The 26,006-nt window shown below is 43.9% G+C and overlaps 1 protein-coding gene across 3 annotated transcripts in view; it reads right to left on the bottom strand.

The window, feature by feature from the left end:
- Window positions 1–3,294: 3,294 nt before the first annotated feature.
- The window catches only part of LOC143284997 (ERC protein 2-like), a 23,382-nt gene continuing 670 nt past the window's right edge, over window positions 3,295–26,006 (bottom strand). Inside the window, exons 1-16 of one of the 3 annotated variants that reach the window (XM_076592162.1) lie at window positions 25,032–26,006; window positions 23,244–23,480; window positions 22,318–22,458; window positions 21,464–21,556; window positions 20,447–20,593; window positions 20,121–20,288; window positions 17,263–17,430; window positions 15,283–15,425; window positions 13,768–13,891; window positions 12,557–12,670; window positions 10,477–10,691; window positions 8,566–8,701; window positions 7,706–7,837; window positions 6,937–7,097; window positions 5,641–5,788; window positions 3,295–4,929 (exon numbers count right to left, since the gene is read on the bottom strand). The exon at window positions 25,032–26,006 is cut by the window's right edge and continues 670 nt beyond it. In XM_076592162.1, coding sequence (XP_076448277.1) covers window positions 4,789–4,929; window positions 5,641–5,788; window positions 6,937–7,097; window positions 7,706–7,837; window positions 8,566–8,701; window positions 10,477–10,691; window positions 12,557–12,670; window positions 13,768–13,891; window positions 15,283–15,425; window positions 17,263–17,430; window positions 20,121–20,288; window positions 20,447–20,593; window positions 21,464–21,556; window positions 22,318–22,458; window positions 23,244–23,480; window positions 25,032–26,006 — 3,243 coding nt within the window. In that variant the 3' untranslated portion in view covers window positions 3,295–4,788. The remainder of the gene's footprint in view (window positions 4,930–5,640; window positions 5,789–6,936; window positions 7,098–7,705; window positions 7,838–8,565; window positions 8,702–10,476; window positions 10,692–12,556; window positions 12,671–13,767; window positions 13,892–15,282; window positions 15,426–17,262; window positions 17,431–20,120; window positions 20,289–20,446; window positions 20,594–21,463; window positions 21,557–22,317; window positions 22,459–23,243; window positions 23,481–25,031) is intronic. The other 2 variants (XM_076592163.1, XM_076592164.1) reach the window with 2 other exon arrangements.

Here is a 26,006-nt window from a genome sequence, read left to right as displayed (position 1 = left end):
ACATCAAACACTGGAGGAGAACACATCCCATGCCCCTCGCCATGAAAATTCAGGGTGATCTTACTAACTACATCTTTAAAGAAAAGAAAAGAAAAATACTTGTTGATTATAAAACAATGAACAGAGGCAGTATCATACTAAATATGCTTCCAGATCTGACCTTCCAGTTACTTGTGCCTCATTCACAAAGAATGTCATCACATTTGTTTCATACCTGGTAAAAAGAAAATGATACCAGCCGCCGTGGCGAAGTGGTTAGCGTCGCGGACTGACGGCTGGGAGGACGCGGGTTCGAATCCCAGCGGAGGTGGGTTTTTCGGCCCGTGGCCGGCTCCTACCCAGAGTTGAGTGTGCTGTGGGCTTAAATGGGGAGACTGGGACCACACAGTCGAGTGTCATCCACTTCAAGGATGCGTCTTTGGGTGTGTTGCTCTAATTACCTGACCAACACTGCAAGTGTCTGCATCTCTCGGGCCTGGTTAACGCCGGGATATCATTATGACAGGAAGCGTAGAGTACAGCCTTGTCACGCAGTCCCAAACCAAAATGGACCTCCATAGCAACATCGCCATCATCATCGTCATCCTCCTCCTCCTTCATCGTCATCAATATAAAAAAAAATAGTCTCAAAGTCTGTGGCCTTTCATGCCCTGCTCTCATGGTGACCTCAGTTGCGATACCCCTCCACTTCCGTGCTTGGGGTGAGTCCTGTCAATGTCGTCAGTGTCGGCAGATTCATGGGTGGCTGTTATTTGAGGGACGTGGTGGCGGTCTCCACTCTGGGAGGGACGCTCACTCAGTCTGGCTCCGCGACTAAGCCATTATTGTCGTTAGTAGGGGGCTTAGTAGGTGGTGTCCTAAGTACGTAAAAACAGAACAGGCACCACTGAACACCACCGAAGTGACTCAGCAGCAGTGCAGGGTCTCCTCTGGTGTGTGGCCTCCTGGCGAACTAACATCGATAGTTCCCTGTGGACTGCCAACGCTGGAACTGCGATGGATGAACCCGGGTGTGGCCGTGTATGGGGGACTCTAAATGAGCGGCGTGGGAGTAATGCCACTGAAATGGTGCAGATGATGGGGCAAAAAAAAAAAAAAAAAAAAAAAATGATTGCAATCTGCTATAAAGGCCTAACTGCTACATTCTTCAAGCTTGTCCATTCTTTCCCATGTACACATACAATTCAAATACCCAAATGATCTCTTGAAAATGAATGCATCGGCCTAAAAGTATACTAACAAAAAGCAGAACCTGAAGCTGAGCAATGTCACTCTCAGCTGACAAAAACATGAAAGTGAAAGATGTTCTCTGAAACAGATGAGCATGAAAGACATGAACAACTAGAGACAAGGAGAGAACAGACCAGTGTCTCAATACTGAGTAATGCCCTACACGGTCCTTCACACCACAACAGTATGTTCAAACATTACTTCCCCCTCCAGTACCTGTACATTCATCATCAACAGCTGTCCCCCCACCCCACCCCCTTCACACTTTCAACATCATTTCTCTCCAAATGCAGAACAGTGCACTGAACACTGTCTCATCCATTTCACAGCAGTGCCTTCAACAGTGTGTATGCTGCACAGCTGTACCCAACAGTCCTTCAAAATTGTACAAGTCCTTCAAAATTGCACAAGTCCTTTGAAATTGCACAACAGTCCTTCAAAATTGCACAAAGTCCTTCGAAACAAAATTACACAACAGTCCTTGAAAACAGTTCTCCCACCCGGCCATGCACAACAGTGCAGTCAACATTCTTCATCATGCACAATAGTGCTTTCAGCATCACCATATTCCTTCACCACTGCCTCACACCAGGTTCTCCAACATCACCATCTACCCCCCAAACTCCCCTGTCTCACAACAGGTTCTCCAACATCACCATCTGCCCCCCAAACTCCCCTGTGTCACAACAGTTTCTTCAACATCACCATCTGCCCCCAAACTCCCCTGTCTCACAACAGGTTCTCCAACATCACCATCTGCCCCCCAAACTCCCCTGTCTCACAACAGGTTCTTCAACATCACCATATCCCCAAACTTCCCTGTCTCACAACAGGTTCTCCAACATCACCATCTGCCCCCCAAACTCCCCTGTCTCACAACAGGTTATCCAACATCACCATATCCCCAAACTCCCCTGTCTCACAACAGGTTCTCCAACATCACCATATCCCCAAACTCCCCTGTCTCACAACAGGTTCTCCAACATCACCATCTGCCCCCCAAACTCCCCTGTCTCACAACAGGTTCTTCAACATCACCATATCCCAAAACTCCCCTGTCTCACAACAGGTTCTCCAACATCACCATATCCCCAAACTCCCCTGTCTCACAACAGGTTCTCCAACATCACCATCTACCCCCCAAACTCCCCTGTCTCACACCAGTTTCTTCAACATCACCATATCCCCAAACTCCCCTGTCTCACAACAGGTTCTCCAACATCACCATATCCCCAAACTCCCCTGTCTCACAACAGGTTCTCCAACATCACCATCTGCCCCCCAAACTCCCCTGTCTCACAACAGGTTCTCCAACATCACCATATCCCAAAACTCCCCTGTCTCACAACAGGTTCTCCAACATCACCATCTGCCCCCCAAACTCCCCTGTCTCACAACAGGTTCTCCAACATCACCATCTGCCCCCCAAACTCCCCTGTCTCACAACAGGTTCTCCAACATCACCATCTGCCCCCCAAACTCCCCTGTCTCACAACAGGTTCTCCAACATCACCATATCACCAAACTCCCCTGTCTCACAACAGGTTCTCCAACATCACCATATCCCCAAACTCCCCTGCCTCACAACAGGTTCTCCAACATCACCATCTGCCCCCCAAACTCCCCTGTCTCACAACAGGTTCTCCAACATCACCTATCCCCAAACTCCCCTGTCTCACAACAGGTTCTCCAACATCACCATATCCCCAAACTCCCCTGTCTCACAACAGGTTCTCCAACATCACTATATCCCCAAACTCCCCTGTCTCACAACAGGTTCTCCAACATCACTATATCCCCAAACTCCCCTGTCTCACAACAGGTTCTCCAACATCACCATATCCCCAAACTCCCCTGTCTCACAACAGGTTCTCCAACATCACTATATCCCCAAACTCCCCTGTCTCACAACAGGTTCTCCAACATCACCATATCCCCAAACTCCCCTGTCTCACAACAGGTTCTCCAACATCACCATATCCCCAAACTCCCCTGTCTCACAACAGGTTCTCCAACATCACCATCTGCCCCCCAAACTCCCCTGTCTCACAACAGGTTCTTCAACATCACCATATCCCCAAACTCCCCTGTCTCACAACAGGTTCTCCAACATCACCATCTGCCCCCCAAACTCCAACTGTGCTGTCAACATCGTTCTTCCTCCATGTACAACATGGTAAAACACAACAATTTCTGTATAAAAGTCACATCTGAATACTTCCCTTTGTTCCAAAACTGTCAAAGTGATCTGAGATCCAAATGCAAACACAGCCTGACCAGCAACAAAAAAAAAAAAAAAAAAATGAATGAATGAATAAACAGGACAAGGAGGTCGCCCCCTATTTGTTTTGAATTCTCATCAGCGGTGTACATTTTAAACTAAATCTAGACTTAAAAGGGATTTTTTTTTATATTTTTTTTATTACAGGTAATTTTGATTGTTTAAGGACTTGATATATGGTAAACTTGCAGCAAGTAATCCATGCAATGAAACAAATAACACGCTGTAAAGATATTATGCAGGTCTTGTATCAAACTGACAAGATATGGCCAAAAACTCATGCAAACCCTGTTGTACCAAATTGTGTGGTAAGCTTGTTCACAAAATATCTCTTTGCATATGGCAAGAAGAAGAGGAGGAGGAGATATCGGAATTCTCTTCATGGAAGATTCACTTCCATTTTCCTCTCTCTCATCCAATGTCGCTCCTGTGCTGGTGTTCCTGAGTGTCCTGTTCAGCTGTATTAATACTAACTTGTCATCTTTGGTGGAAGTGTAGCTGCTCTTTCTTCCTCTTCTATGTTCATGGACTGCAACTCCTGCATTCACTCAACACACCATCATGTGGCTTTTGCATATACTGCCTTTTTTTTTTAACCCCACCCCCACCCCCCATGTATGTTGCTGTTCTCCATTTTCAGGGAAGATAAGCGCAGTTTTAAATGGTTGTTGATCCATCTTTGTGGTACTTCTTGCCCGCTTTGTTAGCTCATTGTACCATCATGTGGCTTTTGCATGTATTACCTTTTTCTTTTTACCTCTGCCCTGCCATTAAACTAAGTTGCCACACTCCATTTTCAGGGAAGATAAGCGCAGTTTTAAATGGTTGTTGATCCATCTTTGTGGTACTTCTTGCCCGCTTTGTCAGCTCATCGCACTATCATGTGGCTTTTGTATGTATTACCTTTTTCTTTTTACCTCTGCCCTGCCATTAAACTAAGTTGCCACACTCCATTTTCAGGGAAGATAAGCACAGATTTAGATGGTTGTGAAGGTAAGCACAGATTTAAATGACTGCTGATCCATCTCTGTTGTTCTTCTTGCCGGCTTTGTCAGCTCATCATACCATCATGTGGCTTTTACACTGTTGTTCTTGCCGGCTTTGTCAGCTCATCACACCATCATGTGGCTTTTACATTGTTGTTCTTCTTGCCGGCTTTGTCAGCTCATCACACCATCATGTGGCTTTTACGTGCATTGCCCTTTTTACTCCCCCCCGCCACCCCCCCTGCCATGAATGTTGCTGTTCTTCATGTTGAGGGAAGGTAAAGCGCAGCTTTAAATGGTTGTTGATCCATCTTTGTAGTTCTTCTTGCCGGCTTTGTCAGCCCCTTTGACCTCAGTTCCGGCGGCGGTGCAGTCGCTGGTGCTTCCGCTTCCACGCTTCCGTCCCTCCCTCAGCTTGGCAAGGCTCTGGGTCTGCGGCACAGTGCGACATGGGTCAGGGTGTGTGCTGTGCTGTGCTGTGGTGGGTTGGGTTGGGTTGCTTTGCATTGTGTTGCATTGTGCTGTGCTGTGTTGTGATGTCTTGTGTTGTGTTGTGCTGCGTTGCATTGGGTTGGGTTGCGGTGTGTTGTGCTGTGCTGTGTTGTGTTGCATTGTGTTGTGCTGTTGTGATGCGTTGTTTTGCGTTGCATTGGGTTGGGTTGCACTGTGTTGTGCTGTGCTGCACTGTTCTGTGTTGTGTTGTGTCGTGCTGCACTGTTTTGTGTTGTTGTAGTGTATCTTATTGTACTGTGTTGTGTTGTATAAAACTGTATTCCACTGCATTGTATTGCATTGCATTGTACTGTACAAAATTCGGGCTACTCTCCCCATGGAAAGCACACTGACACAGTGCAGTGCCACCCATATTATTTTATCATTTTTCTGTTTGCAAATGCATTTCTTTTACAATTTTCAGCACCTGTGGAAAACCTGAAGAATAAAACAGCCACACACTAATAACCATCGTCCCTCCTCTGCAAACCCAGCACCCTCCATTCCCACTTATTCACTCACATCACACATTCCCTGCCATCCCCTACCCCAGTCTCCCGCCTCTCTCCCCTAATACCACCCCCAATTTCTTTTTTAAATTACCAATGAAAAAAACCAACCCCAAACTGGTTCATCAGCCACACATCTCACCACATCCTTCAGTGTGGCCTCCAGACGATGTTTCTCCAGCTTCAGGTACTGTATCTGCTCCAGCTGCCGAGGCTTCTTAGCACCACTCATCTCCAGCACGGCGATGGACGCTTCCTTCTCCCCTATGGCCGCCTGCACCGCCTCCTGCCTGCAGCACAACACAACACAACCCAAGGCATGACGTGTTTATTTCTGGAAACCCTGTGGGTGGTCAGTGACCATGTTGCATTGTTCAAGTGGCCAATGCAAATCATGAAAACACATTTGGCATTGTTCTAGCTATCAGTTTACAATGGCCATGCTAGTTAGACAAGACAAAACTAGACATATTCATTTCAGGGAACACTGTGGGGTGGGGGTGGGGGTGGGGGGGAATGTTGAATATTTCATGTAACCATTACAAAATAATAAAACACATTATCTTCAAGCAATGTTCTCACAATTAATTACAGTGGCCATACCAACTGATCTGCTGGGACATACACTTAGAGACAAGATGTGTTTATTTCTGGAAACCTTGTAGGTGGCAAATGAAAATGTTTATTTCATGCAAGTATTTCAAAATATGATACACATTTGGTATTGTTCTTACAATCAGTTTCAGTGGTCACACTTACTGATCTGGTGACTGAAACATTTGGAAGAAAGACAAGACAAGACAAGACAAGACAAGACGTGTGTTTCAGGAAACCCTGTAGGGGGTCCATGAAAATGTTACACGTTTCATGTAACTAATACAAAATGTGAAACCCGTTCCGCATTGTTCTCACAATTAATTACAATGGCCATACAAATGTACCTGTTGAGAGGTGCGTTTAGAGGGGAAAAACATCAATCATGCATTAACAATTTATCTTCATGTTAAGGTAACTTTGATTTTACACCAACTCTCATCATTTCTAATTATGCAACAACAACACACAAAATATTCATCATTGTTTGTGGCATACATGCCAGAAGTGAATGGGCATTTATCCAAAATACAAACACGACACTTGATCTCATGCAGCTCCTGTGTGGCGTCGTGTTGCCTGGTGTGTGGAGCCCTCCGAACTATCATACACAGAGCAGTTCTGATCTCATATAGCTCCTGTAAGTCGTAGTGTGGAGCGCTCCAAACTACCGTACACACACACACAGCAACACTGACTTGATCTCATAGTTCTCCTGTAAGTCATAGTGTGGAGCGCTCCAAACTACCGTACACACACAGCAACACTGACTTGATCTCATAGTTCTCCTGTAAGTCATAGCGTGGAGCGCTCCAAACTACCGTACACACACAGCAACACTGACTTGATCTCATAGAGCTCCTGGATGTGGCAGTGTTGGTGTGCGGCCAGACGTCGGATCTTGGCGTCCTTGTCGTCCAGCTGTCGAGACAGGGTGGCCAGCTTGCTGGTGTAGTCACGGGACGAGGCCCGCATGTCCTCCACCTCCTGCCGCATCTCCTCCATCTGCAGGAGGAGGGAAACAATCACAGTCAATCAGCGTTTCCTGAACAATCACAGGTGTGTCAGTCAGTGTTTCCTGAACAATCACACGTGTGGGCAGACCTGTCAGTCAGTATTTCCTGAACAATCACAGGTGTGTCAGTCAGTTCCTGAACAATGATTGGCATTTTGTGTCATCACTTTGTATCACAACACTGCATTACATTAGTACTTACATATACATGCATACTAGTATGCATGCACAGTTACAACTTACATGAAGACAGAAGCATTCTGATCATGTGCTATACACTACGTTGTTAACTTATTTTGTCCTGCGCCTGAAATCTGGCATCAAAATTTGGCTCCTCAAAACAGTTTTCACATTCCAGCATATGTATAAACTGTAAAGAAAGAACTATGGTATTTCTGGATATGTCCACATAAAATCTGGAGGAAAAACAGTATATTCTCTGTGGTTCTTTTTCCGAATCAATATGGCATTAAAGCCTGCCAATGCTGTGAACTCCCTTCGGTTGAATGGGTCAAGATGAAGATTATTCTGTCTGAGCATTCTCCCTCCCTTCTTTCTCTCTCTGTCTTAGGACTGAATCAATACAAATAGAACTCACAGCTGTTTTGGAGGCCTCAATCTGGGTCTGCAGTTCCATCATGTCCATCTCTCGCTGAGCTGTGATGCGAACGCTCTCCCGTAAAGCCTCCTCCAGCTCCCCAATCCTCGACTGTTTCTGTTCAATGGCCGTCTGCGGGGAGGGAACATACATATTTAAGTATGGAGACACTTATGTACACATATCCATGCACACAAAAGACATGTCCACTCACAGAATGGTGAGAGGCATACCAACACAAGAGAATTAACACTCACAGAAAGGTGAGAGGCATACAGACACAAAAACATGAACACTCACAGAATGGTGAGAGGCATACCAACACAAGAGAATTAACACTCACAGAAAGATGAGAGGCATACCAACACAAGAGAATTAACACTCACAGAAAGGTGAGAGGCATACCAACACAAGAGAATTAACACTCACAGAAAGATGCCAGGCATACCAACACAAGAGAATTAACACTCACAGAATGGTGAGAGGCATACCAACACAAGAGAATTAACACTCACAGAAAGGTGAGAGGCATACAGACACAAAAACATGAACACTCACAGAAAGGTGAGAGGCATACCAACACAAGAGGATTAACACTCACAGAAAGGTGAGAGGCATACCAACACAAGAGGATTAACACGCACAGAAAGGTGAGAGGCATACCAACACAAGAGGATTAACACTCACAGAAAGGTGAGAGGCATACCAACACAAGAGGATTAACACGCACAGAAAGGTGAGAGGCATACAGACACAAAAACATGAACACTCACAGGAAGTTTCAAGGCATACTAACAGAAGAGGATTAACACTCACAGAAAGGGAGAAAGGCATACCAACAAGACTATTAACACACTCACAGAAAGGTGAGAGGCATCATCAGTGAAGGAGTCCTCTCGCTTCTTAGCGGCCTCCAGCAGCTGAGCGTTCTTCTCCTTCTCCTTCTGCTGGTTGCGTTTCAGGGTGCCCACTTTCTCCCTGTATTCCTTGATGATGCTGCCACACACAACAGCACAATAACCAATAGCTGGTACACATTCTAAAAGAGCACAACAAAGAAACAGAGGCTATGTAAACTGCCATGGTAGGAAGGGGGGAGGGGGAGACCCTGGAGTTGCATTCCTACCCCCGACTCCTCTCTTCATGCTCAACTCTCCAAAGTCTTCGTGTCCGCAGATTCATGGGAACTGTCTTTGGAAGCATGCATGGTGGTCTCCAATTCCAGATGGAGGAGGCAGTCTAACTGGGTCTACAATTAACTGCTGTCATCATCCGGGAATTACTCGGTGGTAGCCTGTACATGTTGAATCGTGACACCATCAGGAATGACAGCAGCAGAGCACAGGTCTCCTTTTATTGGTGGGTGGGGCTCCCAGCAACCTGTGTGGACTGCTGATGCTGGAGTTACAACGTAACCAGCCTGTGTGGTTGTTCTGTGTGTAGGGCAAATGGCAAGAGAGCAATGCTGCTGGAAATTTCATGGATGACAAGGCAAAAATAACCAAAATTATTTTCAACATGCTAATGATTTTTAGCACAAGAAAGGTGGCCCCAGAAATTTGCCAAGATGTTCTCTAGAATTGATGGATAAGTACACAACATTCTAATTCAGCAAAATCAGAAAATCATGTAGGATGAATCATCTGGGTTTTCAACAGAAGACACAAAATCACCAGGGAAATGTAAGCTGACCAACATTTCACTTGTCCATTCTAGGGTATTCAATTTTACGCATTCAGCATTTCATATAAAAAATGATGTATGAACTCATCCACTGTGCAGATCAAATACAAAACATCTGTTATATCCTCATAAATCTGTTGATTTTTTTTCTTTTTTCTTTTCTTGGCTATTTGTAGAGTCAGGATACAGGTTCCTTGTTCTTTAGCCCCCTCACTCCTTCCACTTACATTCCAACTAGATGGAAACATGCTGGATTTATAAAACACGTACTTATGAAGCTGCATGCATGTTCTCAAGTGCACATGTACTTTTATGAAAATATACTTAATAGTAATACTGTTACTATCAGTAGTCAGGTTAAAATGTTAAATAGCCTCTAGAACCTCTGAGGCTTTAAATTCATATCCATTGTGTCTATGGCAGAGACAGGGCCCAGCCACTCGTGGCATTATAACCTTCCCCAACCAGTCACACCTGGCATTATAACCTTCCCCAACCAGTCACACCTGGCATTATAACCTTCCCCAACCAGTCACACCTGGCATTATAACCTTCCCCAACCAGTCACACCTGGCATTATAACCTTCCCCAACCAGCCACACCTGGCATTATAACCTTCCCCAACCAGTCACACCTGGCATTATAACCTTCCCCAACCAGTCACACCTGGCATTATAACCTTCCCCAACCAGCCACACCTGGCATTATAACCTTCCCCAACCAGCCACTCCTGGCATTATAACCTTCCCCAACCAGTCACACCTGCGCAGGGTGAGCAGTGAGGAAAATCAGAGTAAAGTGCCTTTGCCAAGGATATAACACCATGCCGAAACAAAGCCTTAAGCCCTGTTCACTGGTGAACACTTATCAGAAGTCTAACACCTAACCGATTCCACCATGATGTTTTACCAGCATTACTCTACTAAAACAGACAAAGCTACTTGTCACAAGGCTGGATGAGGGGGTTGGGCCCAGCCTTTCTGTGCCAAGCCCTGGACATGATTGATACAAGTTCACTGCCCTGATGGCCATAACAAGGCAACGAAACCTCTCAGCCTTAACTTGTCCCAAACACCAAAGCGCCTTACTCCTGCATGTCTTCCATCTGGTGCTCTTTCTCCTTCTTCTCCTCCTCCATGTCTGACACTTTCTTCTGCAGCTCCTCCAGGAGACTGGGCCCCTGTGCCGGGAGCTCAGTGCTCCACTCCAGTCCACCGCTCAGAGACTCGTCCGTGGAAGACCACATCTCCGGACCCGGAGTCACAGCATCTGTCTGGGTGCACGCATCCTCTCTGTTGACCTGCTGCATGAGAAAAAACAGTATTTTGATTAGATGGGCTTAATAGCCCAGTGGTTAAAGCACTGGACTTTCAATCTGAGGGTCACAGGTTTGAATCTCGGTAACAGCATCTGGTGGGTAAAGGGTGGAGATTTTTCTGATCTCCCAGGTCAACATCATGTGCAGACCTGCTTATACCTGAACCCCCTTTGTGTGTTTATGCAAGCAGAAGATCAAATACACACATTAAAGATCCTGCAATCCATGCCAGCATTCAGTGGGTTATGGAAACAAGAACATACCCAGCATGAACACACCCGAAAACAGAGTATGGCTGCCTACATAGCGGGGTAAAACCGGTCATAAACGTAGAAACCCGCTTGTGCACATACGAGTGAACGTGGGAGTTGCAGCCCATGGACAAAGAAGAAGAAGATATTTGATTATTAGTACGTTATATGTATGCACTGTATGTAATATACCTCCCAAAACGTAGTATGGCTGCCTACACAGCAGGGTAAAAATGCTCTTACATGTAAAAGGCCACTCATACATGTTGAGTGAACACGAGAGTTGCAGCCCATGAAAGCAGAAGTGATGCAGTGTAATGGTATACACTGAAGACTTGCATGATGCAGTGTAATGGTATACATTGAAGACTTGCATGATGCAGTGTAATGGTATACATTGAAGACTTGCATGATGCAGTGTAATGGTATACATTGAAGACTTGCATGATGCAGTGTAATGGTATACATTGAAGACTTGCATGATGCAGTGTAATGGTATACATTGAAGACTTGCATGATGCAGTGTAATGGTATACATTGAAGACTTGCATGATGCAGTGTAATGGTATACATTGAAGACTTGCATGATGCAGTGTAATGGTATACACTGAAGACTTGCATGATGCAGTGTAATGGTATACATTGAAGACTTGCATGATGCAGTGTAATGGTATACACTGAAGACTTGCATGCACATAGTGTTCTTCAAAGTCTGTTTACTGTCTCTGAAGGCCTTCAACATCAGCCACGACACATGGGAGCTGAATGCAATGGACAGACCAAAGTGGCGTTCAACTGTCCACAAAGGCGCCAAATCCTGTGAGGCCAACAGAATCGCTGCAGCAGAGCAACGCAGACAGGCCAGGAAAAGCAGTGCCAGCAAGTCCCTGACAGCCGCCACCATCCCCTGTCCACACTGCTCAGAACCTTCCTGGCGCGGACTAGCCTGACCAGTCATATGCGCACCCACAGAGCCCAACCCACCCACCCCCAGGATGACCAGATGGTCCTCGTCGATCCCGACGGACGAACCACACACACTGTCTTTATATCCAAATTTGTTCTCCTTTCCCTTCTTCTGTTATTCCCAACTGTGTTTGTGACTGTTATCTTAAAAAAACAACAACAAAAAACATATTTATAAGTATTATAGTTTGATATGTAAAATGAAATGAAAGTTTAAAAAGATTATCAAAGAAAGTTCAAGAAGGTTATTAAAGAAACAAAAACAAAAACCACATCAGTGGTGGTAAATGTAACATTAGATTATTCGTGTAGAATGTAGTAAGCAAGTCTTAAAACCATTTTTACTGCTTCTTAGATGATAATCAAATTGCAAGCAATGTCACACAAATTCAACTGACATACAAGCTAGAAGTGAAGTTCATTATTCAACAAACAAAAGATCTACCAACGTTTATTGTATACAGTCTAGTACTGAAGGACACTAATCAACATTAGAAGATCAAGTAATGTTTACTGTATGCATTCCGGAAATGGGCAGGCATTTTCTCCCAAAACGTAAACAATGTAAATATGATGCATTCACACACATGCAGGTCAACACAGCAGAAGAGAGAGAGAGAGAGAGAGACATACAGGCGGAGGTGTCCGATCCTGAGCAGCCAGTTCCAGCTGCATCATCTTGGTTTCCCTCTGAGCCTTCTGTCCTCTCAGCTTCCCGGCCTCCTCTCGCAGTTCCCTCAGCTCTGTCTGCAACACCACAGTACATCCTGACACCATCAGAAAACATGTACTTTCGCTCTGTTTCATATCTGTGCTCTAGTTCAATCAATGTACATACTGTGCATTGTATTGTATTGTATTGTATTGTATTGTATTGTACTGTATTGTATTGTATATCATCAATTTCCAAATGGATGATTAAAGATGAGTTGCATTGTATCATATCGTACTGTACTGCACTGCATTATACTGTATCACTTTTTGTCACAACATACTTCTTTTGTGTGAATTTTGAGCTGCTCTCATATATGATCAATTTCCAAATGGATGAATAAAGACATACTGTATTGCAGTGTATTGTATAATATCATATTGCAGTGCATTATATTGTTTTACTCTTTGTCACAGCATGTCTGATGTGTGAGTTTTGAGCTGCTCTAAACAGCACAGTGCCACCAATTTTTTCCTTCCTTTATTTGGTCCTCGTCTGCAAGTGTTTGTTATACTGTCAAAGTGGATTTATTTTAACAGAATTTTGCCAGGTACAACCCTTAAAATGCTGTTGGTTCTTTTATGTGCATTGAGTGCATGTGGCACATAGGACCTTGGTTTTCTATCTCCTCTGAATCACTAGCACCCCAGACCACCAGTCAAGGTCTAGTGGAGGGGGAAAGTAAAAGTCCCAATGCAGATATGAGACTCAAACCCTTAGACACTTGCCTCCTTGTCAGGCGCATTGTTTTATTCATGAAAAAATGATATGTTTTTCATTTTCATCACCTGACATCCTCTTCATGATGAAATCTGCTCCTAGTGTTGAAATGACTTGCTTTCTGTTTCCTTCAATTTTCTTGGGTATCTGGGTACATTGTTCATACTGGACGCAGCCAGTCATTAATGGTCAGTCAGTCTCAGCAGAAATGTTCAAAATGCAAAAGGGTAAAACACAGTTTTCAGAGACTAAACTTCTGAGGTCTCTCCTGTCCGATATGACTTTAAACAAGGGATGAAGCAATTAGGATGTGCATTTATGTGTGGAGATCTCCACAAGTTATAAATCTGACACTTGTCAGATCCAGATTGGCAAAGGCTTTCCTGGAAGCCTTGCTGATCATGTCCCTCACCTGTTTAGCAGTCAGCTCAAAGCGCATGGCAGCCATCTGCGTCTTGAGGTCCTGGCTGGTCATGATGTACAGCTCCAACTCCTCCTGGTGGTCCCTGTCTGACTGGCTCTGCAGCTGGCGCAGTCTGCACACAGTCCACCCCCCTTCATCCTCACTGCCAACTGGAGTGCTGACCTACAGATATTAGGTGTCTGACAGCAAAGCGAGTGGGCTTTTATGTGTATGACTGTTTTTACCCCCCGCCATGCAGGCAGCCATACTCCATTTATCAAGGGGGTTTCACTGAGGCCTAGGGATACATCTCTGACTACAAAGCCAGCGGGCTGTTTTATATGTATGACCGTTCTTACCACTGCCATGGAGGCAGCCATACTCCATTTATCAGGGGGGTGCATGCTGGGTATGTCCTCGATTCTATAACCCAACAAATGCTAACATGGATTACTGGATTTTTAACACGCATATTTGATCTTCTGCATGCAAAACACATGAAGGTGGTTCAGGCACCAGCAGGTCTGCACACATGTTGACCTGGGAGATCCAATAGATCTGCACCCTTTACCCCAGGCGCTGTGATTGGGATTTGAACCTGGAACCCTAAGACTGAAAGTCTACTTCTTTAATAACTCAGTCGTTGATCCCACCGTATTGGTGCCCAAAACATAAAATTGCCCATTTCAAAACTAGCTTCTGCCCCTCAGATGAAAACACTCAATTCATAGTCATCCTGTCTGCCTGCCTCTCTCTCTCTTCCTCTCTTCTCCTTTGTTCTTACATTATGTGTTATGAACTATCATCTACAGTACTGACTGTGCATATAACCATGCGTGCTCCATGTGTAGCCATGACTGTTCCTGTTTATCCATGTAACAATGTCTTACATGCTGTCTTACATCAGCATCATAATGTATGTATATGTAACACTGATGTAATGTGTTATCTATAGCATTATGTTTTTTAAAGCACCAAGAGCAGTTATTATGTATGACATCATGTGTTTTCTGAAGCACCAAGAGCAGTTATTATGTATGACATCATGTGTTTTCTGAAGCACCAAGAGCAGTTATTATGTATGACATCATGTGTTTTCTGAAGCTCCAGGAGCGGTTTTCTGGATGTAAGTATCTATCATTATCATCATTTTTATTTTCATTATTGTTATTGCTCTTCTTGTTCTTTTTGTTCTTATTGTCCTTGTCATTTTCATTATTACTACTATAATTATTGCTGCTGTTGTTCATGTTATCTTTATCATCACTACTATTATTAGCATAATGATCATCTACATACTTTTCATTTTATCAGTTGATTTTGACCCTCCATGTGAATATTGTATGGATCAGATGCAAAACCAGAACCAATTTCTTTCTTAACTGAGTAGCAACTAAAGAATCTAAATCTGAATTTGACACTGAAAACAAAATGCCATCAAGCCAACTGTCCTTTTTACTCCATGTCTCAAATTTTTCATTGTTGTAATTTTTCCTTCAAATCAGCCAACGATGAAATTCTCACCTTTCAATCTGACGATCTCTCTCAGCAATGGCATCTTCGGGACTGAACACTGGGCTGTCTATGGTGGGAACACACGCTTGACGAGACCTGGCTCGGTACAGCTGCTCGTCTTTTTCTTTGAGAACATCATCATACATCTCCGCCTGTAAAAAACGCACATTACCCTCAACAGTTTCAGTTGTTTCAGTTTCAAGAAGGTATTGAACCGTGCATACCTATACATAGATGCTACACTACATCTGCTGTAATTCTTTTTTATTTATTTTTTATTTTATTTTATTTTTTTAATAATAAAAAGACAGCAGGTGTTTGAATTTTGCATAAACTCAATGTGCTGAACAGGCCTTATGAGCCTATCCTACGTTAGTGTAAAAAATCAACATACAAACGACACAAAATATTAAGACATACAAAAAATACATACATTAAAAATAAAATAGTATGAAGGGAAAGGACAAGCAGACGGTAAATGACTGAAATAAGAACATAAATGTAAAAAAAAAAAATAAAAAAAAAATAAAATCAAATAAAAACAAAACTGACAATTCTGCTTGTAAAACACATGAAGCTCCTCACTGCATTCAACACATTACTCTACCAGTTTCAGTTTCAGGGAGGTGTCAAAGTGTGAAGATTGATCCATAAAAGCTACACCACACCTGCTTTTAATAAAAGCAGGACCTGACAAGAAACCAATAAGCAATTATACAAGAAAAGTACTCACCTCCTGCAAGGCTAGTTGAAATAATGCTCACATAATAATGATAACATACATGTACTGGGAGAAACAGTAGATTTTATGATTAATTCCCCATTATTTGCATTTCAAAAGACTGCAAAACAGAATTAGACAAAAGCTGCACTCAAGTTTTTCATTCTTGACATTCTTGTGGAAAAAGCTTTTTCTGAAAATATATCTGCTGTCTGTGACACTGCCATCAGTGTTCAACAATGACAAAGGTATATACATATTAAATGAATTTACACTGTATTTATTCAAAGTTTTCCTGAACAAACAAAAGCAAAAAAAAGAAACAATAACAAAAAACCTTACCAGAAAACCAGGATATGGCAGCAGGAGTCAAGATGGCTGCTGGAAAAAGAGGGTGCTAGTCAGGGATGCAAAGGGGAGGTAACCTACTTCTGGATGTTATCGGCCGGAGCTACTTTCGTTTTCTCCACATAGGTGGGTAGTAGTTTGCACAGAACAGGAATCAGACCCCTGCTGGAGTCTGCACTAGTGGGTCACGGTTAGGTATGTGTAATTAAATTATGTTTTCGTACTTTAGTGTTTCAAAATATGGGCCACACATTTTTCTTCTTGTTTTTTTTGTTGTTTGTTTGTTTTTATCAGGGAGGTAAAAAAGTGTACAGATAATTTCTACTGTGATGGCAGTGTGAGTGCAGAACCTTCACTGCTATGCCAGGGGCAGACGAGAGACCAGGCTTTTAAACACTAATCGACAGAAATGAAGGAATCTGGTTAACAGTTCATTCGTGCAGTACTTCAGTAACTCTTTACAGAGTAATAGTGATAACGAAGAAGGAGAACAGACTTGAACAAAAACCTGTACTTGGACAAAGAAGCCCCCCCCCTCCCCTCCATCCCCTCCCCCCTCCTTGAAAACAGAGCAGGACTGCCTAAATGGCAAGGAGTAAAAACATTCACTCTCTCCATACGAACGGCAAAAAAGACGACGTTAACAGCGTTTCACCCCAATTACCACCATCAAAATATTGCAAGCGGAAGGCTCTTATACTGAAGAGGTGAATGTTGACAAAGAATACCACAATTCTGACGACGGAAGCTAAAGGTTGGGTCATTCAGACACCCACTGGACATCCGAGGGGTCTGTGTAGAGGAGAAGAGAGGACTGGCCATACTGAGAGTTAATACACGTCAAAGCCCACAAGTGCAGGTGAGTGAACGTGGGAGAGGCAGCCCACAGACAAACACAGAAGACTCCAAGTAACACCCACCTTCCTCTTCAGCACGTTGATGTTGTGCTCCCTGGAGTCCAGCTGGTCCTTTAACTCCGCCAGCTCAGCCTCCAAACTCTGCTTGTCTGAGATGAGGGCCTGGTTCTCCTTGCGCTTGCGTTCTATGGTTCCGTCCTTGTTCTTGATCCGCTCCTGCAGGCCTGCCACCTGACGATGCCACAGCTTGGATGTTAGTTTCAGTTTCAGTGTCACGGTGTCAAGGCATATGGACTGATTCATTCTTTCCGCTACACAACATCTGCTGTAAAAAAAAGAAAGAAACCCCCCCCAAAAAAAACACAAAAAAACTAATAATAATAATAATAATAATAAAAAGCAGCTGCCTGATCTTTGCATGAAACCAGGGCACTGATCAGGCCTTAATGTTACATGTATAAGTGTCAGGAACAGAACGCCGACCTTCACTCCACCTATGTCGATCTGACCAAGGCCTTCGCTACTGTTAGCAGAGATGGCCTTTGGAGAATCATGGCGAAGTACGGATGTCCCAGAAAGTTCATCACCATCATACGGCAACTACACAATGGGATGCTGGCCCGAGTCCAAGGCAACGGAGAGACTTCAGAACCATTCCCTGTCTCCAACCGAGTCAAGCAAGGGTGTGTTCTTGCCCCACCCTGTTTAGTCTCATGTTTTCAGCCATGCTGACAGATGCCTTCAGAGACGCTGACGTAGGCATTGGCATCAAGTACCACACAGATGGCTCACTCTTTAACCTCAGGAGGCTTCAAGCAAAACCCAAGGTGAGGACAGACACCGTCAACGACTTACTGTTTGCTGATGACTGCGCTCTCAACGCTGCCTCCGAAGCTGACATGCAACACAGCGTCGACAAGTTCTCTGCTGCCTGTGACAACATTGGCCTCACAATCAGCACAAAGAAGACTGAGGTGATGCACCAGCCAGCTCCAGGAAAGCCTTACGTTGAACCAAACATCTTCATCAATGGGCAACGACTGAACGCGGTGGACAAGTTCACATACCTGGGCAGTACACTCTCTCGCACAGTTGTCATTGACGACGAGGTGAATGCCAGACTCGCCAAAGCCAGAGCTGCCTTCGGCAGACTCCATAAGAACGTTTGGAACAGGAGAGGCATCACCCTGGAGACGAAGCTCAAAGTATACAAGATATAGTTCTCATCACACTGCTCTATGGATGTGAATCATGGTCTACAAATGCCACGCCAAAAAGCTGAACCACTTCCACACCACCAGCCTCAGAAAACTTCTCGGCATAAAGTGGCAAGAGAAGATCCCTGACACAGAAGTGCTCACTCGTGCAAACTAGCCCAGCATCTACACCATCTTGATGCAGGCCCAGCTGCGCTGGGCAGGCCATGTAGATCGCATGCCAGACCACCGGCTCCCCAAGAAACTGCTGTACGGCGAACTCCAACATGGCAAGCGCTCCCATGGAGGCCAAAAGAAGCGCTTCAAAGACACTCTGAAAGCTTCTCTGAAGGCCTTCAACATCAGCCACGACACATGGGAGCTGAATGCAATGGACAGACCAAAGTGGCGTTCAGCTGTCCACAAAGGCACCAAATCCTGTGAAACCAACAGAATCGCTGCAGCAGAGCAACGCAGACAGGCCAGGAAAAGCAGTGCCAGCAAGTCCCCAACAGCTGCCACCATCCCCTGTCCACACTGCGTCAGAACCTTCCAGGCGCGGATTGGCCTGACCAGTCATCTGCCCAACCCACCCACCCCCAGGATGACTAGATGGTCCTCGTCGATCCCGACGGACGAACCACAATGTTACATGTATAACAACAAAACGTTTGGGGTTTCTACACTAAGTCTATTTACTGAACTAAGTACTATTGAGCTGCTCATACATACCTCACTTCAGTTCTGACTCTCAACTGTTAGCATATTTCAATATCATGAAGTGCTTTCTTGTTCATGTGTGGTCTACAATTTGTGTCAAGTAAGTGTATTTGTTTTTTATGTCAGCTTTTAAACAGCAAACCTGTCAACAATGTATCTTCTACAGATAATATTCTTGTATCTTGTTAACTACTGTAGGCGTCATCAATGGCTGTTACAGAAAGATTGCAGGGGCATGGTGATGAGCAGGTTAACTGAACAATGTCCATATAATCCAAAAGGTTATGCTGATATGCAGTAGCTCTGCACTGAAATAGTTGATCTGTGAAAGGCAAATCACCAAAAGAACATGGCATGGCCTGTGCTTGTCTGACAGAGTTAGCTCTCTGCGTCTTCTACAGCACCCACTTCAAAATCAGCTGGAAATCCGCTCTTCACTCAAGGCTTTTTATCTAGCTGACCATTGTTATGGGAATAAAAAAAATGATGTAATAAGTGTAGCCTTGTGCTGAATAATTTTAATTAAGAAAGCAGATCATAGCTTACCTCCACAAAATGAAAAAAAAATCTATATATATTTGCAAGTTTTCCACTTCAAGCAGATATTGCAAAAATGTAAAGAACTCTACAGTTACACTGAGCAAAACATAAATAGCACAAAGAAGGCATCCACAAATGTTGTGAAAAAAAAAGAAAAGAAAAAAGGATGGTGCTGCACTGTTTTGCAACATGCTCTCCCTGGTGAGAGCAGCCTGAATTTCAAACAAACAAATCTATTGTGACAAGCAGCCTGAATTTCACACACACAAATCTAATGTGACAAAAGAGTAATACAATAAAACACAAAACCAGCATCCACAACAAAGGTGTTTATTTAACACAAAAATCACTCTTTCCACCTTGGTATCACACACGCACACATACACACACAAAACCCACCAACAACAACCATCCATAACAAAAAACGTTTTTTTTAAAACACAGGTATAACTGTAATCTGTGTACCGCAGTCTGCAGGGTGGCTGCCTGCTGTTCGCGGTCGGCCAGCTGTTCCTTCAAGGCGGCCAGGTGGTGCAGGGACTCCTGCTGCTGGCACTGTAGGCTCTCTGCATGGCGCTGCGAGCTGGACAGCTTCCTCTCCCTCCGGCTCAGCTCCTCTCTCACTTTCTGGATCTGTACACAGCACATGTTTCTTTTCTTTCCATTATGCTTAATGTGTTTAAATTAACACACACACACACACACACACACACACACACGGAGGGACTAAAACAGGGTCAATACTCAGGCTCAGTGCGCACACAAATCAACAACCCACAATGCCAACACACCTCATGATGAAGATGCTTTCCCTTCATGCCGACACTGTCTTCAGTGCAGAGCTCACGATAACTGCCCAGGATCACATCCTCCTGAGACCTCAGCAGTTTCTCCTCCAGGACAGCCACCTCTTTCTCCAAGGACAAGATCTGTGAATCCTGAATATCACACAGGAATCGTATGACTCAGCAATCCAAGTGTGCTCTTCCTGCCTGATGAGTGTGCTGCAGAAGGATTATGAAACAATATTCTAACAACTGGGGGATGGGGGGTGGGGGGTGGAGTGAAGGTGTGGGGGGGAGTGCCCAAATTTATATTTATCTGGTCTACCATCAAACCGAAAGGGGAAAAATTAAAAATCTAAAGATGATGGTTTGGTTAAACTGATGTCTGAGGAAAGACAGGCATTCTCGCTGGGGTATGGAGTTGGGGGAAGGGAGGGGGAGACTTTTTTGTGTTTTTTTCCTGGGCACACTAGTATTCATGGCCATCCATTCTATACTACTAACCCCTCCACCCCCACCCCCCCTCCTTCGCCCCCCCAACAACTTCCTTTTCAAGCAAGAAGGATAATTATGTGGGGGAAGAGAAAGGGAGGGGGAGAGAATCCAAATCGAATTATTGTGGAGAATCCAAACTGAATTATTGTAAAGTGCAATGTGTTGCAGAATAATGTGGGTGCAATGCTGAGTTTGTATGCAAGTGCATGTAAGTATTGAAACAGCCTGCATCATCTTCATTCAACCTGAACAGTCACAGCAGAAGCAGTGGCGGCAAAGGGAGCAGCAGTAGTCAAAGTAGCTGTAATGATAGTAGCACTCCAGTTTCTTCTTCTCTCTTTCTTCTTTTCCTTCATCAGCTGACACTACCAGCTTCAAACTGGTCATGGTGTTGTCATGGTGGTGTCACCATCATTATTCTATTTCAGCTGTTATAATTCAGCCCTGCTATGGCTCTGTGTGATCCGCTGGGCTGTAAGCTAAGTAAAAACAAAAAAAGAAAAAAGACAATCTGTTGTAACCAATTACCTTTGCTTCCACCATGGCGCTCAATGGATGGCTGGCTGCTGTGGACTGACGGTGATCCAGAGCCTGTGACTGAGAGGCGTGACTGTCTTTCAGCTGCACCAGGACACAGACACAACATGTCAGAGACAGAGCAGGACATGTCACTGGCACCAACCCATAATCATGTACCATTTCATTTCCTAAAGCCCCATGGAGTGGAAGGCAGCAACAGGAAGGCATCAGACTAACCAACAATGAAAGTCAGTGTAGGGATACAGGGGTACCTATGGTGTTGATTCAGTAAACATTTTGTAAACCTAGTTCTAAAGGAAAAAAAGCAGGCACAATTTCCCATTTTAAACAAAATATATTGTCTATTTTTATCTGATGATGAAGGCCCTATGAAAGCAATAACAAACATGTGTGCACTTCTGTAGTGAATGTGTGAGAACCTGTGTATGTCTTTGTGCCACAACAGACAGAAAATATGTGTGTATGCATGTGTAGTTGCTCAGCTGCATGTGTGTGTGTGAGTGTGTGCATTTGTGTGTGTGCGTGCATGTGTGTGTGTGTGTGTCTGCGTCTGTGCGCGCACGCATGCATCTGTGGTGTAATCATGGATATATGCGTGAATATATTTTTGTGTGTACGTGTATGTGTATGACTGTGAGATGTGCATTCACAAGCATGGTATGGAAACACAAGCTTGGGATCCAATTTCCATTCAGTCCACACACACACACACTCACACACACACACATACACACACTCACAGATGCACATGTGTAGAGATGTGTGTGAGTGGATATGCCTATGTATGTGCATATAAATACATATAACCATAGAAAAAAAAAACTACAAGAAATATGACTGACTTCTTTCAGTCGCTTCAGGTGGGTGTCTTTGGCCTGCAGAGTGGCCTCCAGTTCCCATATCCTGTTGGCATTGATGGCAGCCTGGACCTGAAGCACCTCCTGCTCTGACTGCTCACCCCCACTGTCATCCTCTCTCTTGTCCTGTCAACATGTTTGATATGGATACTCATATAGCACCTATCCTCGGTTGGAGACCAACTCTTAGCGCTTTACAAACTCAGGGTCATTTGCACAACGGGCTGCCTACTTGGGTAAAGCCAACTGACAGCTGCCATCAGGTGCTCATCATTTGTTTCCTGTGTCATTCAATCAGACTTCAGGCACAGACACATACACTCTCACACATATATTTAACATTTTACGTGTATGACCTTTTTTTTTTTTTTTTTTAATTTACCCTGCCATGTAGCAGCCATACTCTGTTTTTCTGGGTGTGCATGCTGGATATGTTCTTGCTTCCATAACCCAGCAAATGCTGACACAGATTACAGGACCTTTAACATATGTATTTGATCTTCTGAATGCATATTCACACAAAGGGGTTTCAGGCACTATCAGATATACACATCTGTTGACCTGGGAGATTGGAAAAATCTCCATCCTTTACCCACAAGGCTCTGTTAGCAAGATTCAAACCTGAGACCCTCAGACTGAAAGTCCAACGCTTTAACCACTCGGCTATTGTGCCTGTCAGACCATTATCACATCAATGCTGTACTAACAAAATATGTCCTTTTTTTTTTTAATGTATGTATTTGTGTACATGTGTATGTGTGTGTGCGTGCATGTGTGTGTGTGTGTGTGTGTGCATGTGTGTGTCTTTATTTGTATGCTTTTTTTCCTTATGTCTGTATCTAAAAAAATGAATAAAATTATTTCATTTTTAATAATTTTTATTTAAAAACCCCAAAAGCTCACACCCTTACCTGCAACATGTCCAGCAGGGTCTTGATGCTGGCATCCCGGGCACTCAGCGTCTGGTTCTGCATCTCCAGGTGTTTCTCCAGCTCATCTGACCTTTGTTGCAGCATGCCTCGCTCCTTCTCCTGAGCTCGTTTCTCCTCCACAAGGTTCCTCACGTCGCCGCCAGCACTGTCTGCATCTCTGGCGGGGTGTCTGCAGGCGCCGTCCTTTTCTGTGCTTTTCAGCACTTCGTGGTGCTGCTGAAGAAATGGAAAAAAGGAATGCACTTTGGGAAGTTTTGACAGAAACGTAATGCCCATTACCAGTAATTATTTAAGTTTAAACGTTTAAATTTTAAATGGTAGCACCATTTGTGGATTTGTGTGTGTTTGTGTGTGTGTGTGTGTGTGTGTGTGTGTGTGTGTGTGTTTGCAAAATATATTTTTATGAGATAATAAAGTATAGAATGAGATAATGAAGTACAGAGGCGCCAGGGCAGCATCAGTTATATGTCAGACTTCTGATCCAGTGTTCACCAATGGTAAGGGTTCCACTTCCAGGATCTATTTTAGCATTATGTTGTGTCCTAGGGAAAGACACTCTGACTTTCCTTACTCCAGCCAGGAGTGAACAAGTACATGATTTTGGCAGTGGTAGGGGAAGGCTCAACGGTGGACAGAAAGGGCTGGGCCCTGCCTTCCTATGCAATGCCCTAGACAAAGAGGTCACATGAAGTTACTGCCCTGATGGCTACAAAAACCAGTGGGACCTTCAATCTTTATCTAAAGTATTCTTGTATCTTGTATGCATAAATGTCTGCTTCAGAGTTTGAGTTTGTTTGTTTGTTTTGTTTTTCTAAGCAAAATCATGAAATGTACACAAGTACAATGGGTGATCTTGGAAAAAAAAATCCACAACTCACGAGTAGATAAAAATCAAATTCATTTAACATTATATTCAATTAACAAAACACAGCAATTCGTATAATTACACTCTTTTAATTATCAGTTTTAAATCATTTTGCTGAAACTGTTAAATTATTAAGTTCACAAAATCACATCTTGAACTGTGATCTTGTTTAAGGTTTTGTTTCAATGAAAATATCAATTTATATAAACTGTTGTTAAAACATAAATAGTTCTTTGCTGTACCAAGTTGTTTTGGAAGACAGCAGTTGAGTGAATGGTGTATGTTTTAAAGCTCTAAGTTTAAATTGTTATGCTAACAACATTCTCAAGCTATTACGAACAAATAACTGATACAACAGCTGAAAAAATAAAAAAAATGGATTGTCATGTAAAAACACTCTGTGAATGTGACTCTGTGTGTGTGTGTGTGTGTGTGTGTGTGTGTGTGTGTGTGTCACTGTGTGTGTGTGGTTATGCATGATAGATTGGTGTTGACACAACTGGGTGTGTGCTTGTAGTTGTATACTGTGAACATACATAATCTAAACAAAATATGAATAACAAAAATTTGGTTACTCTCCACATAGCTGTGCAGTTCACTTTGGTTTCTGTTCACTCATCTTCAAAGTGATTTTCAACAGGAAGTTCAGATGTACAATTCTTTTTTGGGACCATGGAATGGATTCAGGATTGTTTTACATGTATTCTGCAAGCTGCATAAGGACTTTGTTTCATGGTCACTTGGATATTATTAATACATGTACAAGACTTGCTATAACTACAGTATAGACCAAAAACTGACATGTTCATAAACACACACAAACACACACAAAAACAACAACAACCCACACACACTCCATTTTCACCGTTATAACTAATGTTACTGATGTTGTATGGCCCCACCTTCAACTCTGCCTGTCTGACCACGAGTTGCTCATACAGTCTGTTGCATCTTGAAGCTTCATCTTTCCTCAGTGAGCGTTCTTTCTTCAGCTCTGGACTCCAGAACGTCGTCACACTGTGCATGCTTGACCCAAGCCTGTCTCTGGCCAGGTCTGCCTCTTTCTGTAGCTGTGCACATCTTTCGTGCAGCTCTGACACCTGCCACTGCAGCTCAAATATTATCTTGTTTCTGTAGTCCTCCTGGGATGGATCGGATTCATACGCATGAAGGGCCTGAGGGTTCATCTCTTCTCCATGATCCACAGAGCGGGGCTCTGGAACACTGTTGGTCTCACTTGCCTCTGCATACAAACTCCCCTTGTCCAGTATTGGATAACAAAGGTTAACATATCGGCTTTTAGTATCTCGTCGTCGACTGCTGGGGGAATCTCGTCGACTACTGGGAGAATCTCGTCGACTACTGGGGGAATCTCGTCGTTGACTACTGGGGGAATCTCGTCGACTGCTGGGAGAAGACTGCTTCCTACAACTACTTCTGTCGGGGGAATGATCTGACCTGAAGACTTCATCACTACCAAAACTGATATCAAGTCCTGCCCCATCAAAGAACTGCTCAGGTGCAGTGGTAGTGGACAAACTTCTGCTGGATCTGGAAATATTATGCCTGCTTTGTGTTGGTGTGTGATGATGCATTTGATGTTTACTGAGATTTTTTGGTGGGCCTTGAACATTCAGTTGATAAGGGTTGGGTGTACTTTGGTATTGTCCTGCCCTGTACATAGCGTTGAATGACTGCAGCTGCTCCATGGGCAGATTCAATGGACTGGACATGCTTGAATGACCGCTGTCATCAGTCCCGCTTCCAGACATACTTGAAATGCCACCATCAGAACCAGTGTGGCTCTGTCGTTCCAGAGAATTAGACTTGCTTCCACCACCACTGAAGCTGCTTCCAGACAATGATGACCGTGATCC

Source organism: Babylonia areolata, chromosome 8 (assembly GCF_041734735.1).
Source record: "Babylonia areolata isolate BAREFJ2019XMU chromosome 8, ASM4173473v1, whole genome shotgun sequence".
NCBI lineage: Eukaryota > Metazoa > Mollusca > Gastropoda > Neogastropoda > Buccinidae > Babylonia > Babylonia areolata.
This window is presented reverse-complemented; position numbering and strand designations above follow the sequence as displayed.